At 55.3% G+C, this 27,102-nt stretch overlaps 1 protein-coding gene across 1 annotated transcript in view; it reads right to left on the bottom strand.

The window, feature by feature from the left end:
- SLC5A10 (solute carrier family 5 member 10) overlaps positions 1–27,102 on the bottom strand; it is a 38,841-nt gene that overhangs the window by 3,436 nt on the left and 8,303 nt on the right. Inside the window, exons 6-10 of the mRNA XM_026859193.1 lie at positions 26,422–26,527; positions 24,767–24,847; positions 21,064–21,269; positions 18,601–18,736; positions 15,674–15,848 (exon numbers count right to left, since the gene is read on the bottom strand). Of these exons, the coding sequence (XP_026714994.1) occupies positions 15,674–15,848; positions 18,601–18,736; positions 21,064–21,269; positions 24,767–24,847; positions 26,422–26,527 (704 nt within the window). The remainder of the gene's footprint in view (positions 1–15,673; positions 15,849–18,600; positions 18,737–21,063; positions 21,270–24,766; positions 24,848–26,421; positions 26,528–27,102) is intronic.

The raw sequence follows: 27,102 nt of genomic DNA, 5'->3' as shown, positions 1-27,102 counted from the left end.
CCCGCCTCTGCCTCCCCCCAGCCCCTTTCCCCCCCGAGTCAGTCTCAACCCCAGCAGGATCCAGCCCAGCAGCATCACCCCCACCTCCCGCCGCCTCGCACCCAGCCCAGCTCCAGTCAGCGCTGCCCCCGCCAAGCCCTCCCCACATTAAAGCCAGTGACAGCCACCCCGGGGTGGGACCTCCAGAGCCAGGGCGGGACCCCTGCACCCGGGGCGACAGCCGGAGGCGGCAGAGCCCCACGGGCAGGCGCTGCCCGTCCCCGTGCACGGGGCCAGGCGGGTTCATGCACCGTTGCGGCAATTACCTCCGCATGGGCAGCACCCAGCAGCTCCCTGGGACGCGTGTGGCTGCTCGCCAGGACCGTCAACGCCCAATTATTTCTGTGTCTCAATGAGAGCTGAACCCCTTTTTTTATTGTTAAGCTCATAAAATATTGAAATGGATGGAAATTAATGTCAGGCATAAATATGGATGGGCTGCCTGCCTCTCCGGTCTGCATCCTCCTGCCGAGGAGCATGGGGAGTAGCAGGGGTGATCCCTGCACATGGCTGGGAGCATCATCTCGGTCCTCCTGCGTGGTGACCCCCGCCAAAGTGGGGTGCAGCCCTCGGCCCCCCAGTAGCAGCTGCTGGGGGAGGTAAACACCAGCTGGTAACACCCCAGGGCTCTCAGTAAAGGAGCGCGGGGTGCGATGTGGGGTGCGATGGGAGCGCGACACAGGGTGCAGGCAGCAGACCACAGGCAATGCTCAGCACATCCCAAGGTTGCTAAAAAAGCCCAGCCTGGGACGCCTTTACCCAACATTAGAGTCAGTGCCAGGGCTCCGGTGACTCTGTCCTCCAGCAACTGTGAGTAAAGCTGCCATCACCGCTCCGTGCCTCAGTTTCCTCCTCTCTAAAACACCATGTTCTGCACGGCTCCATGCAAATAGCTGGCTGCTGGCAGGTGGAAGATGCTCCAGAGGGCAAAGCAGCGTCTGGGTGTTATGGCCCAGCCAAAACACCCACCCCAAGGCTCAGCTCTGCCACCGAACCCCTCGGTGGGACCCGTGAGTGTGCGGGAAGCTGGAGCCAAGCCCAACGGGGCAGCCAGAGCCCCTGAGCTGGGAGCAGAGCCCAGCGTCATACCCTGCTGCCTTGCTTTGTCATTAGGCCCTCTCCTAAAGATGGGAAATTAATTAGGAGCTTGTAATTAATGCTTCCATCCGCAGTCGGGAGGAGCCGGCCCCGGTGCCGGCTGTAGCAGTGAGGCCATGTCTGCACCAGGTGCTGCTTGTCCGGCTGGGTCAGCCTGGGGCGGCTGAGCGGGGACATCCGCGATGGCGGGGACCGACCTGCTCAGCCACAGCGACCTGTTGCTGCCAACAGGCAGGGGATTACAAAGGAGCTGCTGGCTTTTTCCCCGTGTCAGGGCTGCCCACAATTCAGGAGCTGAATTTGCCATGTGGGATGAAGACGATGGGGTCCCCTGTCCCCAGTCCCCTGGGGCTCAGGTGATGGTGCAGGCGTGGGGCTCTGTGGTCCCATTCCCCCCCTCTGCCAGCACAGCGTAGGAGCCAGCACATGGCAGGACGGACAGGATGCCACGTTTATGCCACTGTGTAATAAATCATAAGCTCACACACCCCGCTAAAGAGCCCATAAATCTCCTCGCACAATAAAAACAGAGCTGGGGCAGCCGTCGGCAGCTGAGGTGGGTACAACCGCAGCACGCTCCAGCCACGCCATAAACACCCACACTCAAAGCACCAGCCCCAATCTGGGGCATCTCCCGACCTGCCAGGGCTGGGCCACCCAAGGGGGGGGACAACAACTGGGGATGAGGTCCCGGAGCTCCCCCATGGGTGCTGGCTGGGTGCTGGGTTCTGTCATGTCCCAGATGTAACTCTATCAGCAAGTGGCCACCACTGCTTGCTCAGCAGGGCTGGGATTTCACCTAAAATACCTGGTTTTGTCTCTGCTGCACCCCTCACTGCCCAGGCCACGGTGTGGGAGTGACATCCAACCACTGAGAAAACCCTGTGGAGTCAGCACAGCCTTTCCATAAATTCATCAGCTCCATCTGAAACACCGAACACTTCGTTCCTCACCGTATTCTGATCCCAACACACAGCCATTGCATCCCTGTGTTCTCCCCAGGCCCCACTGCCACCTCCTGAACACAACAGACCAGGGCTGGGCACAACCTGACGCATGATTTCACACCAGAGGATGGGCAGGGGGTGTGATTTTGCCAGCCTTTACTATGCACTCGCATAAACCCTTTTACTCCAATGCAAGGGGAGAAAAGCCAGTGGTTCACCTAAGCAGCCTGTTACTGTAACTTAAAGCTGAGTGGTATCAGCTCAGCCACAGTCACGCTTTGAGAAAACCCCGCTGGAGTTTATCCCCTTTCTGTACATTTCTGATTCGTCTTTTCTTCCAAATCCTTCCTGGGCTTGGCGCTTCGCTGTGCCGTGAGCCCCGGCCAGGGACGGGGCAGCTGGGAAGCTTCATGGCCACTGTGTCTGCAGAAAGAAGCGCTTTGATGGCCGAGCACCCGGGCAGACTGGCGGCTTCGCCTTGGGAGTCTGACTCAAGCGGGGCTCTCATTTACACGGCTGTGAATCCAGATGTTTTTTTTTTTTTTTTTTTTTTTTTTTTTCCATCGGTGCAAGAATCTGACCCCAATTCTTGAAATTCATCTTCATTTGAGTTTCCAAGGATAAAGCTCCATGTTTCTGGCTTCTGAGCACCAACTGATGAATCCAGGATGTTTTTTCTGCCCATCTCCCAGTTACTAATGCAATCTGCCACAGCAATGTCTTAGTGCCCTGACTGTGTCCATGCTGCAAACCTTGTGCCAAAGCAGAGGAGGGAATGGAATGGAATGGAATGGAATGGAATGGAATGGAATGGAATGGAATAGAATAGAATAGAATAGAATTCAGTTGGAAGGGCCCTCTAGTCCAACAGCCTAGCCACTTCAGGGCTAACCAAAAGTTAAGATGTGGTATTAAGGAGATTGTCCAAATGCCTCTTAAACACTAACAGGCTTAGGGCATTGATCACCTCTCTAGGAAGCCTGTTCCATGTTTGAACACCCTCTCAGTAAAGAAATGCTTCCTAATGTCCAGTCTAAACCCCTAATGTCCAGTCTAAACCCCGTGTGGTGCAGCTGTGAACCATTATGGCAGCTCTGACCTGGTGCTGCACCCTGGGACCCACCTGGGCCCCGAGCTCCCGCACTAGTCCAGGGGTCCTTGCCCTCGGCACAGGAGGGGTTAACCACGAGGCAGTGCTGCTTTCCTGCAAAATATGGACTTAGCAGCTGGCACAGCGGGAGAAGAGAGATTTCAGGGGAGATCCATTTGCTTTTTTAAAGACAAACACCCCAAACCCTCCCCAGCCGCCCACCAACCTCTCGCACCTGCAGGGTGCTGGGGGGCTCTGGGGCCAGAGGTGTGAGGGCAGCATCAGCCGAAAGAGTTAATGTGCGGGCAGGGCCGGGAATGTGTGAAGGCAGCATGTGACTGCAGGTGGGGCAGGGCGGAGTGATGAATCACTCTTTTGCTTTTCCTCTTTTCACTTCTTGCTGTTACCTGTCTGGCCCCGGCACTGTGCGCTGGCAGGAGCCTGAAATAATCGACCAGGGCGATGCAGAAGCGGCCGACGGAGACGCTCGCTGCCGCGAAACCCACCGCTGACCCACTTCTCCAGGAACGATAACAACGGGCAGCGTTTGGGCTGAGAAATCCCGCTTTTCTCTGCCTTTATTAAGACGGGTATTTTGCTCGTTTGTTTCCCACTTTTCATTTTATCTGGTATTATCATTGTCTTAAACGAGCGGAGGATGAGAAGAGCGTGGACCCGGAGGTAGAGAACCTTCCCGACCGTGCACGTACGCCCGGGGCCGCCTCTGCCCTGTCGCACAACCCCGGCCGTGGGAAGCTCCAAGTTTTCCTTGCCCGGAGCCCTCTCGCTGCACAGAGCCAGGAGCAAGCAAGAAACCCAATCCTCCCCTGGCGGAGAAAAACTCTGGCGAGGCAGGAGCTGGCGGAGAAGGGAGCGGCGTGTTTCCCCAGCTGCACATTGAACCAAGGAGGGTGAAGCAAAGCAAATCGTGTAAAGACTGGGAAATAATTAATTCCTTATTTATTGCCGACATCCAGCGCTCGCTGGGTGTACAGAGCTCCCTTCGGAGCACCGGTGTGCGTGGTCACTATGGCTTTCTCCCAGGTGCAGTGCCTGGATGACAGCCACGTCAACTGGAGGTCCAGCGAGTCCAAGCCTGAGTTCTTCTACAGCGAGGAGCAACGCCTGGCCCTGGAGGCACTGGCCTCCCGCGGCCCCGATGCCTTCTATGAGGTCCTGAAAAAGGAGAACATCAGGGACTTCCTCTCTGAGCTGGAGCTAAAGAAGATCCTGGACACACTGGAGACGTACGACCCTGGCTCTGAGTACATCCCACGCCACGGCAGCAGCGCGGGGGAGAGTGAAGGCGATCACAACAGCCAAGGGGATGAGCAGGACGTGGCCCCCTCCCTGGAATACTGGCCCCAGAGGTCTGACCGCTCCATCCCCCAGCTGGACCTCGGCTGGCCCGAGACCATCGCCTACCGTGGGGTCACCCGCGCCACGGTCTACATGCAGCCGCCCATCGAGGGCCAAGCGCACATCAAGGAGGTGGTGCGGAAGATGATCTGCCAGGCTCAGAAGGTGAGGTGCGCCGCGGGGACGGGGCAGGATTTGCCTCGGGCTGTCCTGCCAAGGACGGATTCTAAAGTCCTGCTCAGCCAGGTAATCCCGGTCTTGTGGGGAGCTCTGCCCAAACAAAGGCATCGGGGTCAAGTGTTCGGTTTTTTCCATGTTCATTTGATTTGACCACTATTTGAGGATCAGGTTTTGCTGAAGATGGTGTTAGGCTGGTCCAACACTCCCTGGAAGTGGATCCTTCCCATGATCCATACGGCATCATTGTTAATCCCGGGGTCCCTGTGGGGCTGTGGGGAAAACCACCAGAGAGAAAAATGGGTTGAGTTGCTTCTCAGCTGCGAGCCTGTAGTCCCAGGAACCCCACAATCATTATCGCCAGAGCCTTGTGTGACTGCATGTGGCAACACGCAGGAACTGGAGGAGCCAAACTCAGCCCTGGGGCAAAGAAGCCAAAGCCACTGGTCTGATGCTGATGTATATGAGGGTCAGGTTTGGCCTGAGATTGCTGCAGTGCTCCAAGCTGGCCTCATCCTGGCTGTAAGAGGAAAACAATGAGCTGATGTGCAGGACAAGGGTGATGCCAAGGGAATCTGGGTTGAGATTTGTCCTCCCTGTGGCATCAAACCAAGGAGCAGGGAGCTGAGGTGCACAAGCAATGGGGTCAGGCTGGTATCATGGGCAGAAGGACCAGGGAAGGAGGGAGATGATGGCATGCATTGAAGGCCAGCGGTGGTGGGCAGAGGTTGCTGGTATTTCCCAGTAACCCAGTCTCAGCTGGGAAGAGCAGGAGGGGTCAGTACCTGCTAGTTTTGTGGTGCTTTGAAGCCATTTGAGCTCTGTGCATCTGCTCCCTTGAGAAATCCAGCCCCAAGGGAGGAGCACCCCAACCCTGGGGATGCTCCAGCAGGAAAATGAGGAGACCCTGCCAGGGTGGCTATGGAGCAGGGAGAGACAGGCTAGGATGGATCAGGTCCACCTGGCTCCAGAGACCCCCATGCCAAGGCCAGGGACTGTGCTGGGGTTCACAGATCCTGGCAGGAGAGAGGGAAGCCTGGTGGCACTCATCCATCGGAGCCTCTCAAGGACCAGAGGGCCGGGGGTCTGAGCACAAAGAGCCCCAGCTCAGGCAGGAAAACTGATCTCCCAACGCATCCGAGGCAGCCGGCTCATGGGGACGGCTGATGTGGGGGATTGGGGCTGTCCCGCTGCAGACGGGAGCCATCCCTGGCTACTGTCACCTTGCAAAAGTTGAGGTCATCTGTCCCTACCTGCAATGTTTTCCCCACTGAAGGGCTTTGCAGTGATGGCAAAGGGAAGGGAGGGCTGAAGTCCCATGAGACAGAGAATGGGAGAACTCCCCCACAACGAATAATGTCTCATCTTCGGGTCTTTCCGGCTGCCTCTGACACGGGCTTGCAGCTCCTGCCTGGCTTTGCCTACTCACCGCTTCCCGCCTGCCCCCACACAAACGGCATCTCCTGAGTCATCTTACCACCCTCCTGCTCAGCAGAGCCAGGCAGTTGAGTCAAGCAGCTGCCAGGCCCCGCTGCCTGCACCGTCCCCACCTCTCCTTGGAGACTCTCCAAACCACAGAGATGTGGCTGTGGTTGATGCTGCTTTGCTTGTCACCGGTACACTGATGCCCCATGAGCAGGGCTGGGCTCTGTCTCCTGGTTCAGGTGGTCCTTCGTGGTTGGGATGAGACATGGTGACACCACTGGTGACATGCAGGAGCCTGCTTGGAGCTTATGGCACCCCAGGAAACATAGAGATGGGCGTGTGCTTCAAACCTGCAGTCTGAGGGGTCTGGGGATGGTGGGAGTTATGGGGTCTGAGAAGGTCTCTCACCCTGTATGTGAGGACCATAGTTACTGCAGCTGAACCCGCTTCCCGCGGCTGAGCCCAGGTGACCGCTGGTGTGGGTGCTCCTACGGGTGGGGACACTGGGCTACACCAACCTCTTCTGCACCCAGAGATTTCAGCCAAGGCTTAAAGTCTCCATGGCAGCTTGGAAGTGAAAGGGTTTGGCTGAGGAAGCCAAGAGTGGACAGAGGGACAGGCTGGCTGCCACCCCATCAGATGTGACGTAGGCTGGCCACGTGCCCTGTCCTTCATGCGCGTCCTTAAGGCCACCCTGCAGAGATTCCTGCCAAATTGTCCCATCCTTCCGGGCAATGGCAGTGCTCTTCTTCCACCTGCGATGGAGCAGGAGCTTGGGAGAGCTTCAGTATCACATCGCAGAGGCTGACCCTTGCTCCAGCCATGTTCAGAGACGCTTGGTCCGACGCGCTGTCAGATGCCAAACACCAAACATCACCATGTGGCTTCTTATCTCGTGGCCAGAAGAGCAAAGTTCACCTGAGCCTGGCTGAGGAAAGTTCAGAGCCTGCGTGAGCGATGCTGACGCTGGGAAGGCTCACGGCAGCTCAGAGCTGGGGCAAGAAAGCCAAGAGATGAGATGTGAGGCCCCTTTGATGGTGCAGATGAACCTACTTGCTTGCAGGAACAAGGCCAAACACTGCTGAGTTCAGAGCTTCTGCTTTGCTCTGCAGAGAGGCAAACCCAGGCGAGCCGGAGCAGGGGATGCAAATGATCCCTTCCTCTTTCTGGGAATAAATGGGAGAGAAGAGAGGCATGATCCTGCAGCCACATTCTTGTTCTCCCAGCAAATCCCCATTTTTGTGGCCAGTGAACGGAGGTGGTCAGACACGTGGTGCACTGCTGGGCTTCACCCTGGAGACCTTCACCAGGTCCAGCCCTGGCACAGCCATCTCTCTCTTGATGTGTATCCCCTCAGGCTGCAAAGCTCACAAGATGGATAGGGAGGAAGACTTCTTCTCTAGATTTTGGCTCTGTCTTACCTGAAACCAGAGGGAGGCTGAAAACACGGACCTTGGCCAAAAGCCACCAGAGACAGCAGTGAGTCTGACCTCCTCTCTGCACTTGAGGTTCCAGGCTGGGATTGTGGTGATATAATTGCCCTAAGCAACTTCCAGCAAAGGTTGGGAGGCCCTATTAATTACTGTTTACAAAACCTTCTGCCATTCCTGGATGAAAGGGTCCACAGGGGAGAGCAATTATTAATGTTACTTGTCCCACCTCTCCCTCATCCCAACATGCTTCCTCTAATTGTGCCTTGGTGCCTGCCTAATTTATTAAATGCCCACGTGGTGTGCCCCAAAAGTCATTATCTGATGATTCAGAGTGAGCTAATAAAGAGCCGTAATTTCCTCTATAAAACATGATCCTGCAGTTTATGTGTACATCTAAGCCGTTCAGAAAGATCCCAACACCATCTGCCCAGCGTCCAAGGGGACGCGATACTCACCACTCCTCGGGGTGTTGGGACCCAGCCCCTGCACATCGGCCATGTCCAGTGGATCTTGGCAGCTCCTGGGACCCCAAGAAGATTCTTTGCAGATTAAACCCTGTACCTGGGTTTGGCACAGACCCAACCGGTCCCAGCTGAGGCTCAAGCGCAGGCAGCGCAGCCGTCACCGCTGCGGGTCCCTGGGCAGTCACCGCACCGGGAGCGCTGCCAGCGCTGCCCTCGCTCTCCCGCCCGTTTTGTGCCAGGGCAGCACACTGGCACGCTGGCATGAGATCCCAGTGACAAACCGAGGCCAAGCCTGTCCTTCAGGCAAGATGTGGCGGGGAGGGAAGCAGAAGTGCTGAGTGGTGACAGGATGCACCAGCTGAGCAGGAGGAATCGGGTTGAAAATGTGGGCAAACGGGTGAGAGCCAGGCTGGCTCCCTGCTGCCTGAGCCAGCTGCCCCCAGGGCAACTGCCTGCAATGTGCTACCTGTTCGCCATCCCCATGTGAGCAGTGCTTGGGATGGGGGGTGTCACCCTGCCCTGCCTGCACTCCTGCAAAGCTTCTTCTTCAGAGCCATAGCAGTGAGCCAAGGCCTGGGGAATGCCAGGACTGCCTCTTCCTCCCGAAATGAAGGCAAATACTATTCTCATCCCCCCATTTTGTAAGACCTCAACGTCCCCCAGAGAAAACGTGGTGCACAGGCAAAGTGACGTGACCACGGCCACTGGGAGCATCAGTGTCAGAGATGGGAGCAAAGCCTCTGCCACCAAACCCACCTCCTCAACTAAGGAGACGCTGCCCCAGCTCAGGTGCCCCTCACCCAGGGCTCGCAGCAGACAGCACAGCTCCTCCCCCATTACTTGCTGTAACTGGAAAAGCCAAGCCCTGAGCTTTAGGAGTAGCTTTGAACCTGTCCCACTTTACATCATTGGCGAGACAATTGCAGCCCTCGCTGGGCAGCCCATGCAAAGTGGGCATCTGGTTCTCTGCCTCAGTTTCCCCACTGGGACAATGTGGACATGCAAAACACACGAGCGGGTGCACAAGGGAGTGAGGATTCATCCTTTCATGACAAAGCCTGTTGAGAGGCTCTCAGGGTGGGAGGTAAATGGGAATTCAGTTAAAATCAAGTCCCCTCTCGCTCAGCTCACTGTCACCTCCCAAAACGCTCGTGTGTGGTGGGTGTTGGGGGGTCAGGGCAGCACTGGAGAGGGCGTGGGCTGGGGCTCCCTACGCAGCCTCGCTCCTTGCCCCATCGCCTGCAGAGAAGGAAGGGAAGAACCAGCAGTGTCATAATGCATGATCCTCTTCTTAATTAGAGCTCTCCACCTCCTGTGGCACAAAACTAATTGCAAGGCAGCTTGGGTGCTTTGAGAGCCCTGGACTTGGACGTGCCTGAGTGTGCAAGCACCAGGCACGATCCTGATCCCTTTCTTCTTGAGGGAGGAGCATCCCAGTGTCTCACTGTGTCACCCCACGGCGTGCGTGCTCCCATGCTGGTGTCCCTCCCTGGCTCGGCCATGTGCTGTGGCCAACAGAGGGTTGGAAGGGTGAGGAGATGAGAGCACCCATCTCCCCCTGACCCATGGTGCCTTCCAGGAACAACCACAGAGAGGGAGAACTGATGGGCTTCCAAGCATGGGACGATGACATGCCAGCACCCCGATGACACGCTGCTTTCCTGCGTGGCTGTTGCCACCCCGTGTGGGATGAGGGGAGGCAGGCACGGGTGCAGGGCTGCTACCCCAGGGTTTGCACTGAGCTGCTCAGCTGGGCTGCAGGCAGCTGTCTCCAGCGCCTTTGCCTGCACATGTCCCCTGCTGCAGCTCACCATTGTGTCATGGGTGATTCCATCTCCATGAAGGCAAAATCCACGGGTGTGGAGTGAACTTCGATGCTCAGGCAGCCATCCCAGCACAGCTGGACGCAGCACAGATCCATCTTCCTATCACACACAGATCTTACCCGCTCCCTGCCAGGGCAGCAAATGCCCTGGGTACAAAGGCACCATTGCATAGAGCAGTGACACTGCCGTGTGACAAACCCTGTCACTGTGCAGGGCACTGGCACTGCCATCCCAGCTCTGCTCCGCTTTCGGATAGTGAAGGGATGGTGCGCAGCAGGAGCAGCACCCTGAGCACCCAGCAGGCTCCCAGCTACCCAAGGACTGGGCAGCAAGACCAAGAGACAGACGTCAGCAGCCCCGCTGACAGAAACAGCGCCTGGCCCGGGTGCTCTGCTTTGGCCTCGCAGTGGGGAGCTGACCTTGAACCCAACCACATCGCTGCTAGCAGCAGCCTGGACTTGGAACAGCAGCTGGTCACAGGCGCTGGGAGCTGCAAACTCCTGGCTGCTTTTAAGTAACTTCATCAGCTCGCAACCAGGCCTGTTTTTTAAAAGGTATTAAAAGGCATTTCAGCTCCCAAATGCACCTCAGGAATATCCAAATACTTTCTACCAAACTTAGAGTCACTTTTAGCTGGCTTTTACACCATTTCTCTCCACACAAGCACGCATGATAACACCAGAGACAGCAACCACCCCATGCAACGTGTCCTCAGACACATCATCACATCACAGGTTTCCCCTTCTGGTGCTCCCCACGATGGGGCCGCAGGCAGTGCTGGTAGCAAAGGGACACCGAACTTCTCAGCCAGAAACTGGACTCTGAAATTTGTGGAGCTTGTTAAAGGCAAGCAAGTTAGGTTCACCCTCAGAAATCAATTTTTCACAAGTATATTATGCTACAGGCCACCACTGGAGACCAAACCTCCCCTAGTGACAGCAAAGGAATGGGACTGGGGGTTCCTGTTTTCCACCCTCAGGCTGTCTGGAGCTGGGGCAGGGAGCCTGGGCTCCCCCACACCAAATCCCAACCTCTGAGGGAGAGAGGTGTGCTTCAGCTCTTACAAAAACATGCGGTGGTTATATCTTGGGGTTGTCACCGAGACTCATCTCTCTTCTCCTCCCTCCAGGTCATCGCAGTGGTCATGGACATGTTCACTGATGTAGACATCTTCAAGGACCTCCTGGATGCAGGTTTCAAGAGAAAAGTGGGAGTCTACATAATTTTGGACGAGACCAACGTGAAGCACTTCCTTCAGATGTGTGAGCGAGCCCAGATGCACGCGGGACACCTGAAGGTAAGGATGGCCTGAAGGGTCTGGGGCCGAGTAACCTCCTCCAACACAGGGAGACCATCAGAGCTATCAGCCCTGCTCCCTCCTATCCTGAGGGGATCACAGCACCCAAACTCTGGGCAGTGATAGCGGAGTTTAGTCCATTTTCCCTGTAGCCAAAGCTGAAGGTGATGCCCAAATCCAGGAGCAGCAGGATGGAGGGAAACAGATGAGAGATGGGGGATGTGGATTTTCCCCCAGCAAAGCTGGATGCAGAAAGGCTGGGGGGCTGCTGGTACCCAACCAGAGCTGGCTTTGGGGCAGAGGGGTGTTCAGAGAGCTGCAGCCTCAAAGGGTGGGCATAACTCAGAGAACTGCAAAGCCCAGGGCAAAGCTGCCTGCTCAGCTCCAGGTGAACAAGTCAGCAGGAGGGAAGGTGCAAGAGGCAGATGCGCTGCCAGGGCCGGATCCACGATGTCGCCAGCCCCATGCCTGCTCCTGCCCCAGGGGTAGGACTGGCAGGAGCAACCACCAGCCGGTTCTCTCGCTTTCGGGCTTTCCCTCAAATCAGAGGCTGGAATTAAAAAACTCGATTTTCCCCTTTTCCGGAGCCTCCGCCCCAGCATGGGGCCGGGAGCAGAGCAGGGAGGCACCCACACTGCCTGCGGCCCCAGCAGCTGCCAAGGATGCCCTCACTGGGCAGCACACCAGCGGGACCGATCTGCCTGCACATGCTGTGTTCACCGGGCCCTGGAGGTGCTGGCAGCTGCACATGATACTGTTCCTGTGCACAAATCCTGTTTGAAATGAAGGAAGATAAAGCAGCAGAGGGGATGCCTGGCAGCGCGGGGGCTCAGTCTCCAGCCCAAAGTGTCCCAAACCCCTTCCACATCCCTGTGCGTGTGGGGAGTGGCAGAGAAAAATTGCCTGGCAGGGTGCTCGTGCAAAGGCAGAGGAAGATGAAGGGGCAGAGGATAGGGTGGGGGGTTATATTAGCCTCGGGAGTAAGGACCCTCGCCCCAGCCACAGGACTGGCTCTCTGCTGGGCACAACATTCCCAACACAGGCACTGGATGCAAACACAGCAGCACAGCCCAGGAGTTTCACTTCAGGGCTTGCAGACACCGCTCTCCCGACTGTACTTCACCTGCCGGCTGCGAGTCGCTCGGCCTCGCCTGTTGCTTGGCAGAAAAGTGATGTTTCTGCGCCTGACGTCACCCGGCTGCGCTCACTGGCTGCCAAATGGCTGGCGGGGAGGCCCGTGCCCAGGCAAGCTCGCCAAATTTGCTTACAGTGAGGGTGAGCTGAGCAGGAACACGTAGGAGCCACAACACCCTCACATCGGGCTGGAGCGGGGCTGGGACACAGCGGGGGCTCAGGCACCTCCACCCTGGGGAGCTGAAAACACCAGCCAGCCGAGCCTCACACCTTCCCCAGCCACCAAGCCTGCTGACCCTGCTTAATTGCTGCTCACAACAATTAAGGCAGACTCAGCTGAGCTTTTACCCACGTCCAAACTCCCCGGAGAGTCTGGTATCCTGCAGACTGCTGCTGCTCCAAGACCAGAAAAGCCAGAGCTGACGCACGCCGGTGTTTTAATGCATTAGCAACGCCGGTGGCAAGACTGGAAAAGCAGGAGAACATCTGCAGAGCTCGGCAAACGTCTAGAAGTTGGGATTTGCCACATATTGCAGCCAATTTGCTGGCATGGGATGCAGCAGGGCAGGAGGCCGCGAGGAAACCAGGGCAGTGTCTGGGAGCTGCTTCGTAAGGCAGGAGATGCTAACGAAACGTATGTTGTTATCTCGGCGCCTTCCGCGCTTCACAATTAGCAAACCAGCTTGGGCAAGGCGGTCGCTTCGTTGAGCAATGAGGAGTGATTCAGCCCGTCCCAGGCTCGGCAGCCGGCCATGGCACTGGGTGCTCGCTTGCTGTGCGCTCGTCTTGGGAGAGATTAAATAAACAGATCTTACTTAACAGCAGCAATGCGCCGGGAGTGAGGAGGAAGGGAAAGGTAACCGGCACTTAGCTTCTGGGGAGCTTTGTTCCCCTGGGCGTTACCCAAAAAAACAGCTGCTTTCTGCCTTTGCGCAAAGGTCCAGCTCTGAGCAGGAGAGATCGAAGGTCTGGGAGAGCTGAGAGCCAGGGACGTCCAGGCTGGCCACGGCTCAGCCTTGGGTACAAGTGCACCCTGGGCACTGCCTCTCCTGGCAGCCCCATGTGTAGGGACAACATGGGACAGGGATGGGAATTGACACCACAACCTACTTGCCCCCAGCACCTCCAGTGCCACCCACTGCCAGACACTGGGGTGCTCAGCACTGGTTTACCCCAGACACACCAGGCAAAAAGGAGAAAGATAGAAAAAAAATAAAAATCAAATGCACAAAAAACCAAACCCAACCCAACCCCAAATTTCTCCACTCAGTGTGTAAAACTTCCCTGGAAACCCAGTCAGGAAAGCCTTTGCTTTTGCATCATGCTAAAAACAACATTAAATCACCATCCCTCCCGCCAGGAGCACACGAGTTGGAAACCAGAGGTGCCTAATCTCAGCTTGCATTGGGGTTTAGGGCTGTGCCGGGTCATGGTCTACAGGGAGAGAGGAGACCCCGGGGGAGCAGGTGAGGAATGCTGGAGGTGGGGAAGACAAATACTTTTGGTGCATTTAAAAAAAAAAAAAAAAAAATTAAAAAAATCACAGCACAAAAAAAAAACCAACCATGGAGGTCATGACCTAGTGACGACACGGTGCCTTTAGCAATGGCGTTACCAACATCCCAGCAGGAACAGGAATGCAGATGCTTTCATAAGAAAATATTTTCTCCACACCCAAGGGACCATTTGCAGTGAAAGATGCTATCTACTCAGCTGCAAAAATGTGCTGGTGCCCTCCATGGAGACACATGGAGCCATGAGCCAGACTGAAGATAAACATTTTCTCAGAGTCAGGGCGGCCCCTCTGTGCCCAGGTTCCCTGGGGGGAGGACAACCCCCTCCCCAGCCACCTCCACAGGGACCTGCCCTTTTGGCCCACGTCCCTGGGTTTCATTCCCAGGGGTGAAAAGATGTTGCTCCACTGTCTTTTTTCCCCCACCCACCCACTAAACAGGGCTAGATGCTCAGATTTCGGAGCACAGCAAGCAGGGAGTCTGGTAGAAGCCAAGTCCACTGCCGTCAGGTCCACATCTGCTGTCCTGGGGTCACCACCTCCCCCTAAAACCCTTTGTATGTGTCCCGCTGAGGAGGAGGTGAAGAATCACCTCTCCCATGGTGGTATTTGCATAGATTGCAGGAGATGGAAAGCGTTTGGCAGCTCTATCACACGCTGCTCACCCACGGATGCGTGCGGCGCTGAGTTCAAGAGGTAGAAAACACTGCCTGACACATGGGCAAAGCAGGAAATTCTTGAAGGCAATTTGATGGTTTGCTGTGTGGCCTCAGGCAAGTTAATTTATCTTCCCATCACTGTGGCCTCCTCTGAGTTGGCCATGAAGAGCATTTCCCACTCCTCGGAGAGGCTGAGAAGCATCTACAGGGGCATCGATGGACAGGTGAACGATGCTCTGAAGACCAGCCCTTTGCTTCTGCTCCTGCTCACGCCTCTACCTTTGTTTTACAGAATCTGCGAGTCCGGAGCACAGGGGGGACAGAGTTTTTCACACGCTCAGCCACCAAGTTCAAAGGGGCTTTGGCCCAGAAGTTCATGTTTGTGGATGGGGACCGGGCCATGTGTGGATCCTACAGGTAATCAGTGGCATCTCCTCTTGCCCACCTCATGGAGGCGTTGGTCAAAGGACTGATGCAGACCCATGTGCCCAGCATGGCCCCAGGACCCCATGCCGGACTTGCTCCTCTCCTCCTAAACTGGGGGATGTTTTTGCAAGGCCAGTCTGAAATTTGTAGTGGGACCCAAAGGGTCTCCACCACCCCACAGCCAGGTCTAGGACTCCCCTCCTTTCTCAGAGGTGGTGGGACACACCAGTGGATGGGATGAGCACAAAGAAGGACAAAAGCACCGAACTGCAGCCAGTCCTAGCTCTCATGATCTCAGCTTTTCCAGTTAAACATTTCGTACCTGAAGTATCTTCCAATTTGTCCATTTCCCACTTTCTGGCCACAACAAAAAACACATCCATTTATGAGTCGCTTTTCTTAACTAACCCACACTGAGAAAGGAAAAGCAGCCAACACTGAAGTGAAAAATTAACTGGCCCACAGCAAATACTTTTTATTTTTACTTCATGTTCCAGTGTGTTCAATACTTCAGCCCTTCATTCTGACTTGGCATGAGCGCTATTTCTTCAATCTCATTATTATTAATGTTTACAGTGAGATCATGCCCCTGATAGCACCATCAATCCTCCAGGGAAATCTAGGATTGGGGAGAGGTGTGTTATTTACCAGCAACCACTCAGAATGTTTCCAACATGCTTCTGTTCCAGCTTCACCTGGTCGGCAGCAAGAACAGACCGAAACGTCATCACAGTCCTCTCAGGTCAAGTGGTGGAGGCATTTGACAAGCAGTTCCAGGAGCTTTACCTCATGTCCAAGGGAGTGAGCCTCAAGTCCATCTCCATGGGTGAAGAGCCAGAACCCGAGCCTGTAACGCTGCCTTCCGTTGTGCCGGTGACCCCTGCCAATGCCGTGGTGAAGAAGCTGATAAACCCTAAATACGCCCTGGTGAAGGCCAAGAGCGCCGACCAGATCAGCAAGACTTCGTCCGAGAATCAAGACAAAAACCAGAAGACAGACAACAAAGGCAAAGCCCTGCCTGAGGGCCAGGCAGGCGACAGGCACGGCGACGTGGCAGACCTCTCCCTGCTCATCCACCCTGGCCTCCTCAATCTGGAAAAAGCCAACATGTTTGACTATTTGCCCACCTGGGTTGAGCCTGACCCTGAGCCTGGGAGCGAAGTCTTGGGCTACATCAACATTATTGACCCCAAGATAAAGAATGTGAAGCTCTCACAGATGAACCGCATCAAAGTCTGCGACGTCTCCCAGGCCAGTGCCCAGCACCGGCAGATGCTGAAGAACAGGGAGATGGAGACAAAGAAAAACTCAGACCAAGAGCCACATCTGGTGTCCCCCTGTCAAAGACAGACCCCACAGATCCCCACAGATCCTGCAGTCCCTGCTGCCTGCCCCATCAAAGGTGCCAGCTGGACAACGAAGCAAGCAGGAACGTTTGCTGCTTCGCCATTGGGCCATCGCTTGAAGCCACCGGAGGAGATACTGGAGGACATTAAGCCCCCAGTTCCAAAGCCAAGGACCATCCCTGTTGGCGTCCTTGTGACCAAAGTCATTGTGCCCTGTGACAGCAGCACTGCCCCAGAGGGTGACCCACAACCACCGCCAGCCAACCATGCGGGTGCAAAGCCAGAACCAGAGGAGAAGCCCAATGGAGCTTCAGTGGAGACCTGCCATCTCCAGCCAGACCAGCCAGTGCCAGGGCCACAGGAGGACAAAGGGCCTCCCTGTGCCCACAATGGGCTGGGAGAAGAGGAGGAGGAGGAGGAGGAGTATATCACTCTCAGTGACCAGGAGAGCTACTCCAGCAGCTCTGCTGATCACAGCTACCGCCGCTCCAACGCTTCCTCCATCTCAGACGAGTACTTCGAGGTGAGGGATCGCTACGGGCCGCTCCGGCGAACCAACTCAGATGTCACCCACAACGGGGATATCCTTCCCATCCAGAGGAAACTCAGTGACCCCCACATCAGCCGAGGCACCTTCCTCAGTCCGCTGGGGAGCCTCCCATCCCTGAAGCATGTCCACATGGAGGACATGACAAAGAGGAGGAGCAACGCCGTGGAGATTAGGTGTGTGCTGCCCCGCACCATCCTGGATGGCAACAGCTCCTACCCCAGCAGTGCCACGCAGGTAGGACTTTTGCTATAAACTTCCCTGTGTTTCTCCACCCTACAAAAGGTTGCAAACCTGGAGGTGACCCAGCCAGCTCTGCCAAGGCGTGGTGTCATCCCCAGCTTTGGTGTCGCGTCCTAGATGCTGAGATCAGACTTCCCATATGGGAGAATAACGCCCTACATATGATGATGGTAGGAGTCATCCAAGAAGTGCTCTTGGTCGGGAAGGTGGTGGCTATGCCAGCGTTTGGTGTCTGGGAGTGCAATGGGAATGGCTGGTAAAGGGAAGGTTTTCAGGAATTAAAGATTATCCCGTGGCATTGGGCTGTGGGACGGAGCCCATCAGCAGTGGCATCATGCCCAGCCAGGGACAGACTGTGCGCACAGGTGTGTCCTTCTCAGGCTTGTTTTCTAGCTCCTTGCAAAGGTGATTAGCATCAAAGTAAAAGCGCTCGGACACATAATTAGGCAGAGCAAGACAGCAGAGAAACAGGGACGGCAACCTCTGTGGGTGAGCGTTGCAGTCAGCAGCTTTGTGGCTGATCCACAAGTGACGCCAGACTTTGTCACCCCACAGGGTGAACGCCAGCATCCCCGCCGTGGCAGAAGCATCGCCCCATCCAGGCAGGGGGATCACAGGGTCAATCCCCTATTTCCACCCAAGTGCTGCAGCCTCTTGCACCACATCCAAGGATTCTCAAGGCTCCCCACCAGCTGGTTTTGGGGCATTCAAACCCCCAGGGCTGAATCAAAAAAAAAAAAAAAAAAAAAAAAAAAAAAAAATCACTGAAACCACCTGAGGTTACCTCAGCTGAACATCTAATCTGTATTTATAGGGAATTAAATTTACCAGCCTAGAGTCCACTTGCTTCTCCCTTCCCAGCCCATGACACAGAGCTCAGAGCAGGGTTTTAATCCTCACACATCAGTACCCCCTCGCGTCCTGCAGAGCCATGCAGGGTGAGGAGCACTGAGCCCTTTCATGCTCTGTGACCCAGGTCCTGGTTGCCACCTTGCTGAGAGTGGCCAGATACGTTGGCGATCCTGCAATAACTGGTTCTGGCCCTTTGCTGAAAGGCAGATAATTAACACACCACCAGGTTAGGAAAGCCAGCGCTCAGCTGATGGAAATGTGCAGAGAATTGTTTCTCCTGTTCATAAAAACCAAAGCAACCCTTGATCACCTCCCTAGAAACCTTGAATCTGAAAAGAATCACTATCAACCCCCCACCAAAATTTTTTATTCTGGGTGCAGATTTCTTATAAACACATGGAGGCTCACTGAGGGCAAACATCACTTTTTCCATCACATAGAAGAGACGTCACCCAGGTTATCCCTGGAGTGTTGTGTTGCCTAAATACATGCAGCCCTGTTCACACCTGGCATCACGGTTGAGTGCAGTAGCATTGGGTGATGCACGGCGGGCACAAGGAGAGTGCTGAGGACACTCAGGTCCTCTCCTGTCCCTCTCCCTCCTGCACACCCCCCAGGTCTGTGCAGAGCAGAGGTTTCCAGACAAGCCCCACTCCTATTCATCATTTAGCAACAGGCAAAATACCCACCTCTCCAGCTCCGCGCCCGCACGGCCGGGCCCTTACCTGGGTACAGGACCCTGCTGATCATCCCCGGCATGATGATAACGAACAAGGGCAGCATCTTCAGGTAGCTGGCCAAGATGGAGCCGGCCTTGGCGTGACAAAGGCTCTTTGCAGAGAGCGACCGCTGAACGATGACCTGTGGGAGAGCCGGGCAGGACGGTTGAGCAGCCGCCAACACTTCCTATTCCACATCAGCCTCCCCCTTGCCAAACTGCATCCCAAGCATCTCCAGAGGCCAGAGTCACTGGGCATTGGGCCCAAACACAGCTCCCAAAAGCAGTGTAGATGTGTCCCCAACCCACGGGCTGGGTTTCTCTCCAGACCAGCAATGGGCTGGTGTTATGCCCTAACACCACTAAAGCCCAGTGCAACCACAGCAGCTCATCCTCCTGCCAGTATCAACCATTACCCACCACCATCCTCTCCCCTCTTGCTCCTTCTATTCCATCTCAATCTCTTCCACAGAGAATGCCCACAATGAAATGGACACCAGGTCCAGCCTCCTCCTACCACAGCTCCACCACCCACACAGCTCAAACCACCACACTTCAAAGCTCTGGCCAAGCTGTGTCCATCCACGATAGAGCCAGCCCTTGTGCGTTGAGGCAGTCTCCCTTAAATAGACAACATCTATAGGAAATTCTGACTTTGAAAGAGCTCAGGCTCTCCCCAAAGGCTTACAGAGAAGTGCTCAGCACCCATCAGGATTCAGCCACTCCTGGCTCATGCTACTGGTGGGCAGGAGGGATGGGGTGCCAGTTCCTGGGGTGGATGCTTGGGGAAGCCGTGGTTCAACTTCTGCCCAAGAGCCAGAACATGTTAGGAGCCACAGGACCAGCAGCCAGCTCAGGCACCACGTGTACCACATCAGGCACATGATGACCTCTAAGGGAGAGCAGCTAAATCACCCTTAGTCCTTCCCACCTGAAGGCATCTCAGGCCTTAGCACTGATTTTGAGCAATGTAGTTAAACCAATCTAGCATTACTGAAGCTAAACTGCTTTAATGCAGCCCTCCTGGTCAAGGCAGAAGGTGTCTGCTTGAGGACCAGTGAGACCATTGAGATATTGGGACTAAATGTCTGAACACCAAGATGATGCCAACAGCACAGTGGAGATGCAGCCCTGGTGGCGTGGCAGGGGTCACAGCAGAGGCAGGGCAGGTCGGTGCCACCAGCTCTGCAGCCTCCCAGCCTCGGCTCATCCCACCATCAGCACCTGCGCTCACTAGATCCAATCTCGCCCGGGTACATCTGCACAGGGTGCAATCACACCTCCAGATTGCGGTGCAGACACACCCAAAGAGGAAGATAAATATCTGGTGACCACAGCCAGGCGTTAAGGCCTTACCCAGTCCAGAATTAAGATTAATGGTACTCAGACCCAATCCAAATGTGTGTCTCAACCCAGCTAATCAGAGCCTCCCCCGCAGTGGTGTTGCAGCTCACTGTTGTCTCCTGATCCCACCTCCTCTCCCAACCCTCTGTCCTTTCATCTAATCTTGGTAGCCACCTAATCCCACAGGTTGGGTCTGGATGGCCGAATGCTCTTTGGGCCTGAAATAAGCACTTAGGTGATTAAAACGGGTGTTCAGGCTGCTGCTGGAGAGATAGTGTTGAGATGCTACTGGCATCCTTGGTCCTGGATCTCCAGGCAGCAGTGACTTGGCTCAGGACAGCCACAGGGCTGCTCAGGAAGGGACTGCTGAGATGTTGGGATGTGCAGGACAGCGCATCACCAGAGCAAGAAATCAGAGGAGCAGCAATGGTTGACTTGAGGCAGTTTTGAGCTGCCACTGGTCTCAGAAGAATTTGGGCAAGGGAGCACACCAAGTGGCAGAGGGATTTGTCCATGAGGACCAAGTCCTCTGCACAGACACACGAAGCGGTGTCCTTGCAGGTGAACAGCATCCTTACAACAGGAGTAGCTCATCTCTTTCTCTGCTCTTTAACAAACAGGGGACACACATCTACCGGTACCGACCCAGGAACCCCGCAGGCAGAGAACAAGGCAAGGAGGTCTCCTGCTCACCGACTCATGAGAAACCTCCCGGGGCCACCAAATACAGAGGGGATGGAGCTGAGCCCAAAAAGACCATTGCAGGCAGCCAGCCCTACTGGCAGAGCAAAGCCTTCAGCCCCAGCAAGCCCACACAGCCCGGCCACCTCTCACCAAGCAAACGCTTAACCTCCCTGCCTGAAAGCCAGAAGACAACGGAGGAGATGAGGACACCCCTCGGCATCCCGCTCTCCAAACTGTCCCAGTCCAAGCACCTCAAGAACAGGGTTGCGGGATCCCCAGGTGCTTCTACTGACTCCAAAAAGAAACCCCCCGAGACCACCGGCCAGAAGGACCACTAGATGCTGGTGCAGGTGGACTTCCACGGCAAGAGTGGTAGTAGAGCGGGCCTGGACCCCAGGCAACGCCGTGTTACATGGGGCAGGGGATTCTTGTTTACATTTACCTGGTCAGTGCACCAATACCACGTGGCCATGATAGACAGTCCGAAAGTCATCCCGGTCCAGGGCAGATCTCCAGAGACCGGGTCTCGGAAGAGGTGCATTGCATCCGCTCTGGGCAGGTGGCAGGTAGTGTTGGGAACAATCTTGGATGGCACGGCTTTTAAATAGGCCTCTTCCAGGTTGGGGTAACCTCCGATCTCATTAAAAGCTGGAAAGCATCATTGGGGGAGGCTGGTTAGAGTTGAGCAAAACCCAGTGTCCTGTGAGATCAGCTGGCAAAATGCTCACCAACTCATTAACTCAGAAGTGCTGCCCAGAGAGGGAGGGCTCATTCGTGATTGTGTTTTATTTTAGTTATTTAAGAGACTCTTCTATTAATATTTTGCACAGCAGGTCCCATCACAGTCTACCCTTCCTTCAGAGGGTGACCCATGTTCTGGGAAAAAGACTCCTCAAGGGACCCATCTCTTTTGACCTTGTACTGTAAAAGCAACCTGTTTATTAAAGCTCCCCGGTCCTAGAGCAGGGGAAACTCACCTAGGACCATTAAAATGCAAGATAAGTTAGCCTCTGAGTTGATATACTACAGCTCAAGGTGCCTTGGCACAAGTGTCCAGCCAAACATTTTCTACCCCTCTGAGTGTTTCCCCAGCAGCCCCTGTGTGGTTCCATCCCCAAACCTCCAGCAAGAGCAGTAAAAAAAAAAAAAAAAAAAAAAAAAAAAAAAAGAGAGAAAGAAAGACCCTCTTCAATGCATTTTTCCTAGGAAATGGAATCCAAGGTCTGGGTCTTAGTCTGAGCCCTGCTGAGGAGAGTACGTGCCATGAACAAGCCCTAGCAAGTGAGCCTCCGAGCCCTTGGCAGCTGCTTGGCGATCCTCCTGCCTGCGCCACAGCCGCCAGCCCCTGGCAGCAGCTGCCAACCAGCCCTGGGCTCTGCTCCAGCCCCCCACAACCTCCCTGCTCCTGGGGCGCAGGGGCTGAACACTCCTTGCAGCTCCCCTGGTACCTCCAGCAGGAGAATTCTGGAGCCAGAGGCATCGGTTTTCTGAGGAGGGAGGGATGGGAGGCACCCGCTCTGCTCCCCCCACACTCTGCAGCCACCCACACAGCAGCTGTGAAGGAGATAAGCAGGGAGGGGTGTTGGCACCCCCATAGCCACAGCAGCTTCTGGTGTTCAGGAGAAGAGAAGAGGCTCTGGGACCTCCATGGGTCTCATGGAGGGGAAGACTCAAAGCAAGACTCCTGAGCATCCCTCGGATTTCCCTCTGCCTGGTCCAGCTGTCACATCCTGCATCCCTTCCACCCCCACCATGGGCTCAGTCTGGACCCTCAGCTTGGCCCCCTCAACATGGCAGCGTGGGGTGGGAACGTGCTCCTGCACACTCACCCTCCTGCAGGGCTGTGCCCATGAGCACTGCTGTCTTTAGACCGAGAACAAATCCTGCAGGCATTGGGTGCTGGACACTGGGACCACCATCAAGTCCCAGCTTCCAAGACACCCATCATGTTCTGTCAGACCCTCCAGCCATGGATGGCCCTCTCCCTTCCCAATACACCGTGCTCTCCCTTTTGCAAACCAGCCTCCCATATTTCATGAGAAGTCAGCGTTTGTAAACTCCTGCTCTTGCACAAGCAGCCCTGGCCCCACTCCAGCGCTTGGTTTATCCAGGCACTGGCTACTCCCAAGCTTTGCATGGGCGTTGGGCACCAACAAAGGCTCTCCAGAGGCAGAGGGTGAGCACTGAAAGCAGAGATTCACGCCCGGGGGTGCAGGCCTGCTCCTTTCCCAAACGTGTTCACCGACAAGTCACGACACCTACACCTGCCGAGACGGAAGAGCGGGGCAAAAACCTCAGGGCAGCAGGAACTCGGCTTGCAGATGCCAGGCTACAGCCCGCGGGCTCTGCCATGATTAACATCCCCACGGTGAATGCCAAGCGGGTGCAGGATGGCATGGTCTCTTATCTGTGATACCAGAGCCCAGCAGAGCCACCGCCAGCACCACCACGCTCTGAAACAGCCACCGAGCTCTCTGGGAAGCAAAGTCGTTTGTCTACAACCCCTTGGTCTGTACCCGCTTGTTGTCAGACTCAAGACTGCTCTGCCCAGCGTCACACCCGAGAGGATTTGTCCAACCCTCCTGCTCTCCCTGGGGAGATGCAACCTCAGAGCCAAGTGATACATTTTTTTGTCCCTTCAGCAGCAGCAGGGGAGGCGATGGCCCGGGCAGAGCAGACCTGGAGCAGTCCCAGCTTAGCAGATGAGCGTTGGCATCGCTACTGATACAAACAAGCTAAAACATGGAGAATATCCTTTATTAGATGAACTTGTCAAAACTGAGCACCCTTAAAGCACACCAGCCTCCAGGTCTGCATGTCCAGCAGCTTGTCTTTTGCCTCCCCTGGATCACTCCCTCCCCAAGCACCCTCACCTCCCCGCACACACCATGCCATGCTTGCAGGTTGGCAAAGCCAAAAAATCTGGGCTCTGCAGTCGCCAGAAGGGATTTTCCAGGCCTTGCCTACCTGCCCTCCTATTCTGGCTCTGCATTGCTGCTCCCAGCCAAGTTTACCGGGCACAAGCCTCAGAGAGCCCCATGGCCAACTACAGCTTCAGACAACGATCAGCCACATCCAAGCACCTCATCTAACGCAAAGGCTGCGGCCACCGCTCAGATCTGCTTCAACAGGCAGCGTGCTCCTCTGCCCGGCACTGCTCCTTGCTTCTGCTGGGGTAATTAGTATTATTGTCACTTCTCCAGGAAGTATCTGTCCTTTCATTTGCTTTTTGTAAATATATCTTGCTGTATACAGGCCTTGCCCAGGAGCAAGTTCTGCCTTTGCACAGGGGAGCAGCCGTGGGACCGGGCTGGCTGCAGGTCTGGAGCTGCTCCCACCTCCACAGCAGAGCTCCTGTGCAGCACTGGGTCAAAGCCTTTCCTACCTGCCCACCTAGGCAGGCTTCTCCAGGAGATGGTGGAAATCATCTCAGGAGTGCCTCTGGAAACCATCCTCTGTAGTTAAACACCTGCCTTTGAAGCTGGGACCTGACTCTTTGCCTCCTACTCCTCGGGGCCAAGAGCACCGATAGCAGAACAAGGCTGATGAAAGCTCCCAGCCTCACAAGGGTGCTCTGCAGCTAAATGTACAGAGACACAACAGTGCTGAGTGCTCAGGATGAACCACGTTTCCTCCAACTGGGAGGAAGGTACAGCACCATGCTCTGCATCCAGGCAATCCCCTGCAGTGGTGCCTTGTACCAACACCACCTTCTGCCACGCACATCCCCATCCAGTGGGATCCTGTCTGAAGACCTCACTGCAAGTTTCCTAGAGCAAAACTGGAAACACTGCTTTGCTGTCAAACGCTTGATCAGTCTCTTGGAGCTCACGGACTAAAGGCGAACATAAGGAGGAGTGGTAACCACGGGAAGGTCACTGGTGCTAGGGACAGCCCCAGGCAGAGGGCCAGGGGGATGCTTCATGGCATCTTCACCCAGAGGAATGACACGTAGGGGAAGTACAGTGGCAGACAGGACACAGGGACCATAGACTTTCTTTAGGCAATTGCTATGAGCCAAAGTCCTGCTGGGCATCTTGACCACTGAATTACTCAGACTGAGTCTTTTTATTTATGTCTGAGACTGCCTGAGTGGGGAGAGAAGGTCCCCCTGGAAGGAGGGTTTGTGTTGTCCCAGCCCTTACCTTTCACCGCCAGCACGATGGCTCCAAGGACCATGATGAGTGTCTGCAGCGCATCGGTGTAGATGACGGCTGCCAGCCCTCCTGCACAAGAGCAAGGCACAGCGTTGGAAATGCCACCAGCTTCAGGCTCAGCTCAGTCCTGAACCCCAGTAAATCTGCCTGTGCTTGCGGGGACGTGCCTGTCACCGGCCTCATCCTGCTGACACGGCGGTGATGGGGAGCATGAAGGGGGAACAGCTCCTCCGTGGGTCTGGTGTCAAGGGGTGACATCACCCCCATAGGTGGGATGGGAAGGGGGAGCTGAGGGATGGCAGGAGTGGGGGGATGCAGCCCCACGTCCCCACGCAGTCAGGAAGGTGCCAGCCAGCCCCAGCCCCAGCTCTTGGGATGCAAGCAGACCACATTCAGGTTGTTGATCTCATTATTCATCCCACCTCTCCCTAACACCATGATCTCCCCTTCGTATACTCCTCAGCTCTCCTCCCAGCGCTACAGTTTTATTTTTCCAGCAGCTGATGCTTCATGGGGTCCCCCTTGGCCACCCAGCCAGCAGCAGTTCTCCCTTTCCATCCCAAGCTCTCCCTCCAGACCTGCTGCAAACCCAGGCCCAGCTCACCAAGCCAGAAAGCAGTTACTCAGCATACGAACAAAAGCATTAAAAAGTAGCGGAGCTGGAGAAAATGGGTCAAAAATTGAACCAGTTTCAACTCAAGTCACCGACTCATATCCTGGGAATTCAGGGCTGTACCCTCCCAGGCCATGACTGGGAGTTGGAGGGATGTTCTCAGGATCAGGGTGACGCAGTGATCACACCCTCTGCTGAGCTCACGCTGAAACGCCTTACTTCACAACAAGCCTTGTAGGCAGGAAAAAACCCCAAGATGGGATTTGCTTAAAACCCAAGTCTTGCAAAATCCACCCATGTTTCGGATATACTTAAACTGTTTCCCGTTTTGATGGCTTGGACAAGATAGCGAGGGAGAATTTACTGCCTGGTGTCTGCACTAGCCCCACCAGCGAAAGGAACATCCCAGTCAAAATAATAACCAAAATCTGGCAGAGACACACAGTCCCATGGGACTGCAAGCCAGGAGCCCACAATTCACAACTCCTGCTCCAAACCCTTGTGGTCTATGGATCACAAAAAGACCATATGGACAGACCCTGCACAAAAATAGCTGGTCGCACAACAGGGAAACATGAGCAAGAAGTATTCCCAAAAGCTTTGCAGAGAGAAGGCAGCAAGTTGCATCACAGGCAGGGCAAGTGGGAGGGAAATGAGTTGGGTAAAGAGCTCTCAGACTCTGCAGATTCTGTAGTAACAGTCCTGTAATTGCAGAAGCCCTGATTATTGCTGTTACAAATAGGTACATACATAAGAAAGCATTTAACTATGTGATGGAGGAGGAGTTACTACGAATGAATAACTGTAATGACAAAGGAGAGGTCATGCACTGAGTCACTGCCTGAGCCAAGGCTCAAGAAGGATGCTCAGATACTGGCTGGATAGGACAGGGAGCATGAACCCCATTAGTATAAATCCCCAAGGGCCTTCCAGGAGAAATAAATAAATAAATGAAATAAAAGCAGGAGTGTAAGTGGTGTGGTTCAACCAAAGAAGAAAGATTGAGGCCAGCAGATGCTGAGCAACTTACCCGCAATGGTGTAGAGCCCTGTGACCACCAGCATCAGGACGGTGGAGAGGTAAAGGTCCCAGCCCAGGCAGACTTGCACAAAGAGGGCCCCTGAGTACAGGTCCGTCTGCACGAGGGAGAAGAAACACAGGCTGGGACAGGTGACATCACTTTGGCCAGGCAGCACCCACGGACTGTTGCACGAGTGGCACGGCAGGGAAACTGTCAACACTGCGGGTACAGCGAGGACATTGTACTGCACGTGCCAGGAGGGCATCTCCCGAAGCCAGTGCTGAAGCCCGGGGTCCCACAGGGGTGGCCGTGTCACTGCTGTAGATGGGTGTCACAGACCACCTTCCCCCAACCCCGAACTGTGGAGCTGCAGATGCAGCCGAGCTCAGCTGGATACAGACAGCAGGATGGAAGGGTCAGAAACGGGATGTTTCAGGGCGTAAGTGCTGCCACAGCCTTTGGGAGCAAAGCAGGGAGGTGGAGATACTCAGCCTCTTCCCAGGATCAGACCCTGACCTGAGCTACCTCCTTGCTGCCCTGAGTACCTCCCATTCCCCCACCCTGCTCATCCGGGTGGCATCTCACCACGCTTCCTCCAGAGCCCTGGAGATGGGGCACCCGGTACCAAAAAAGACGCTGTGCTCTCCTAGAACACCAGCACCTTTGGGTGCTCCCTGGAGGCAGCCCAAC

The sequence above is a fragment of the Athene cunicularia genome (genome assembly GCF_003259725.1).
Source record: "Athene cunicularia isolate RWA chromosome 14 unlocalized genomic scaffold, athCun1 chr14_part1, whole genome shotgun sequence".
Taxonomy (NCBI): Eukaryota; Metazoa; Chordata; class Aves; order Strigiformes; family Strigidae; genus Athene; species Athene cunicularia.
This window is presented reverse-complemented; position numbering and strand designations above follow the sequence as displayed.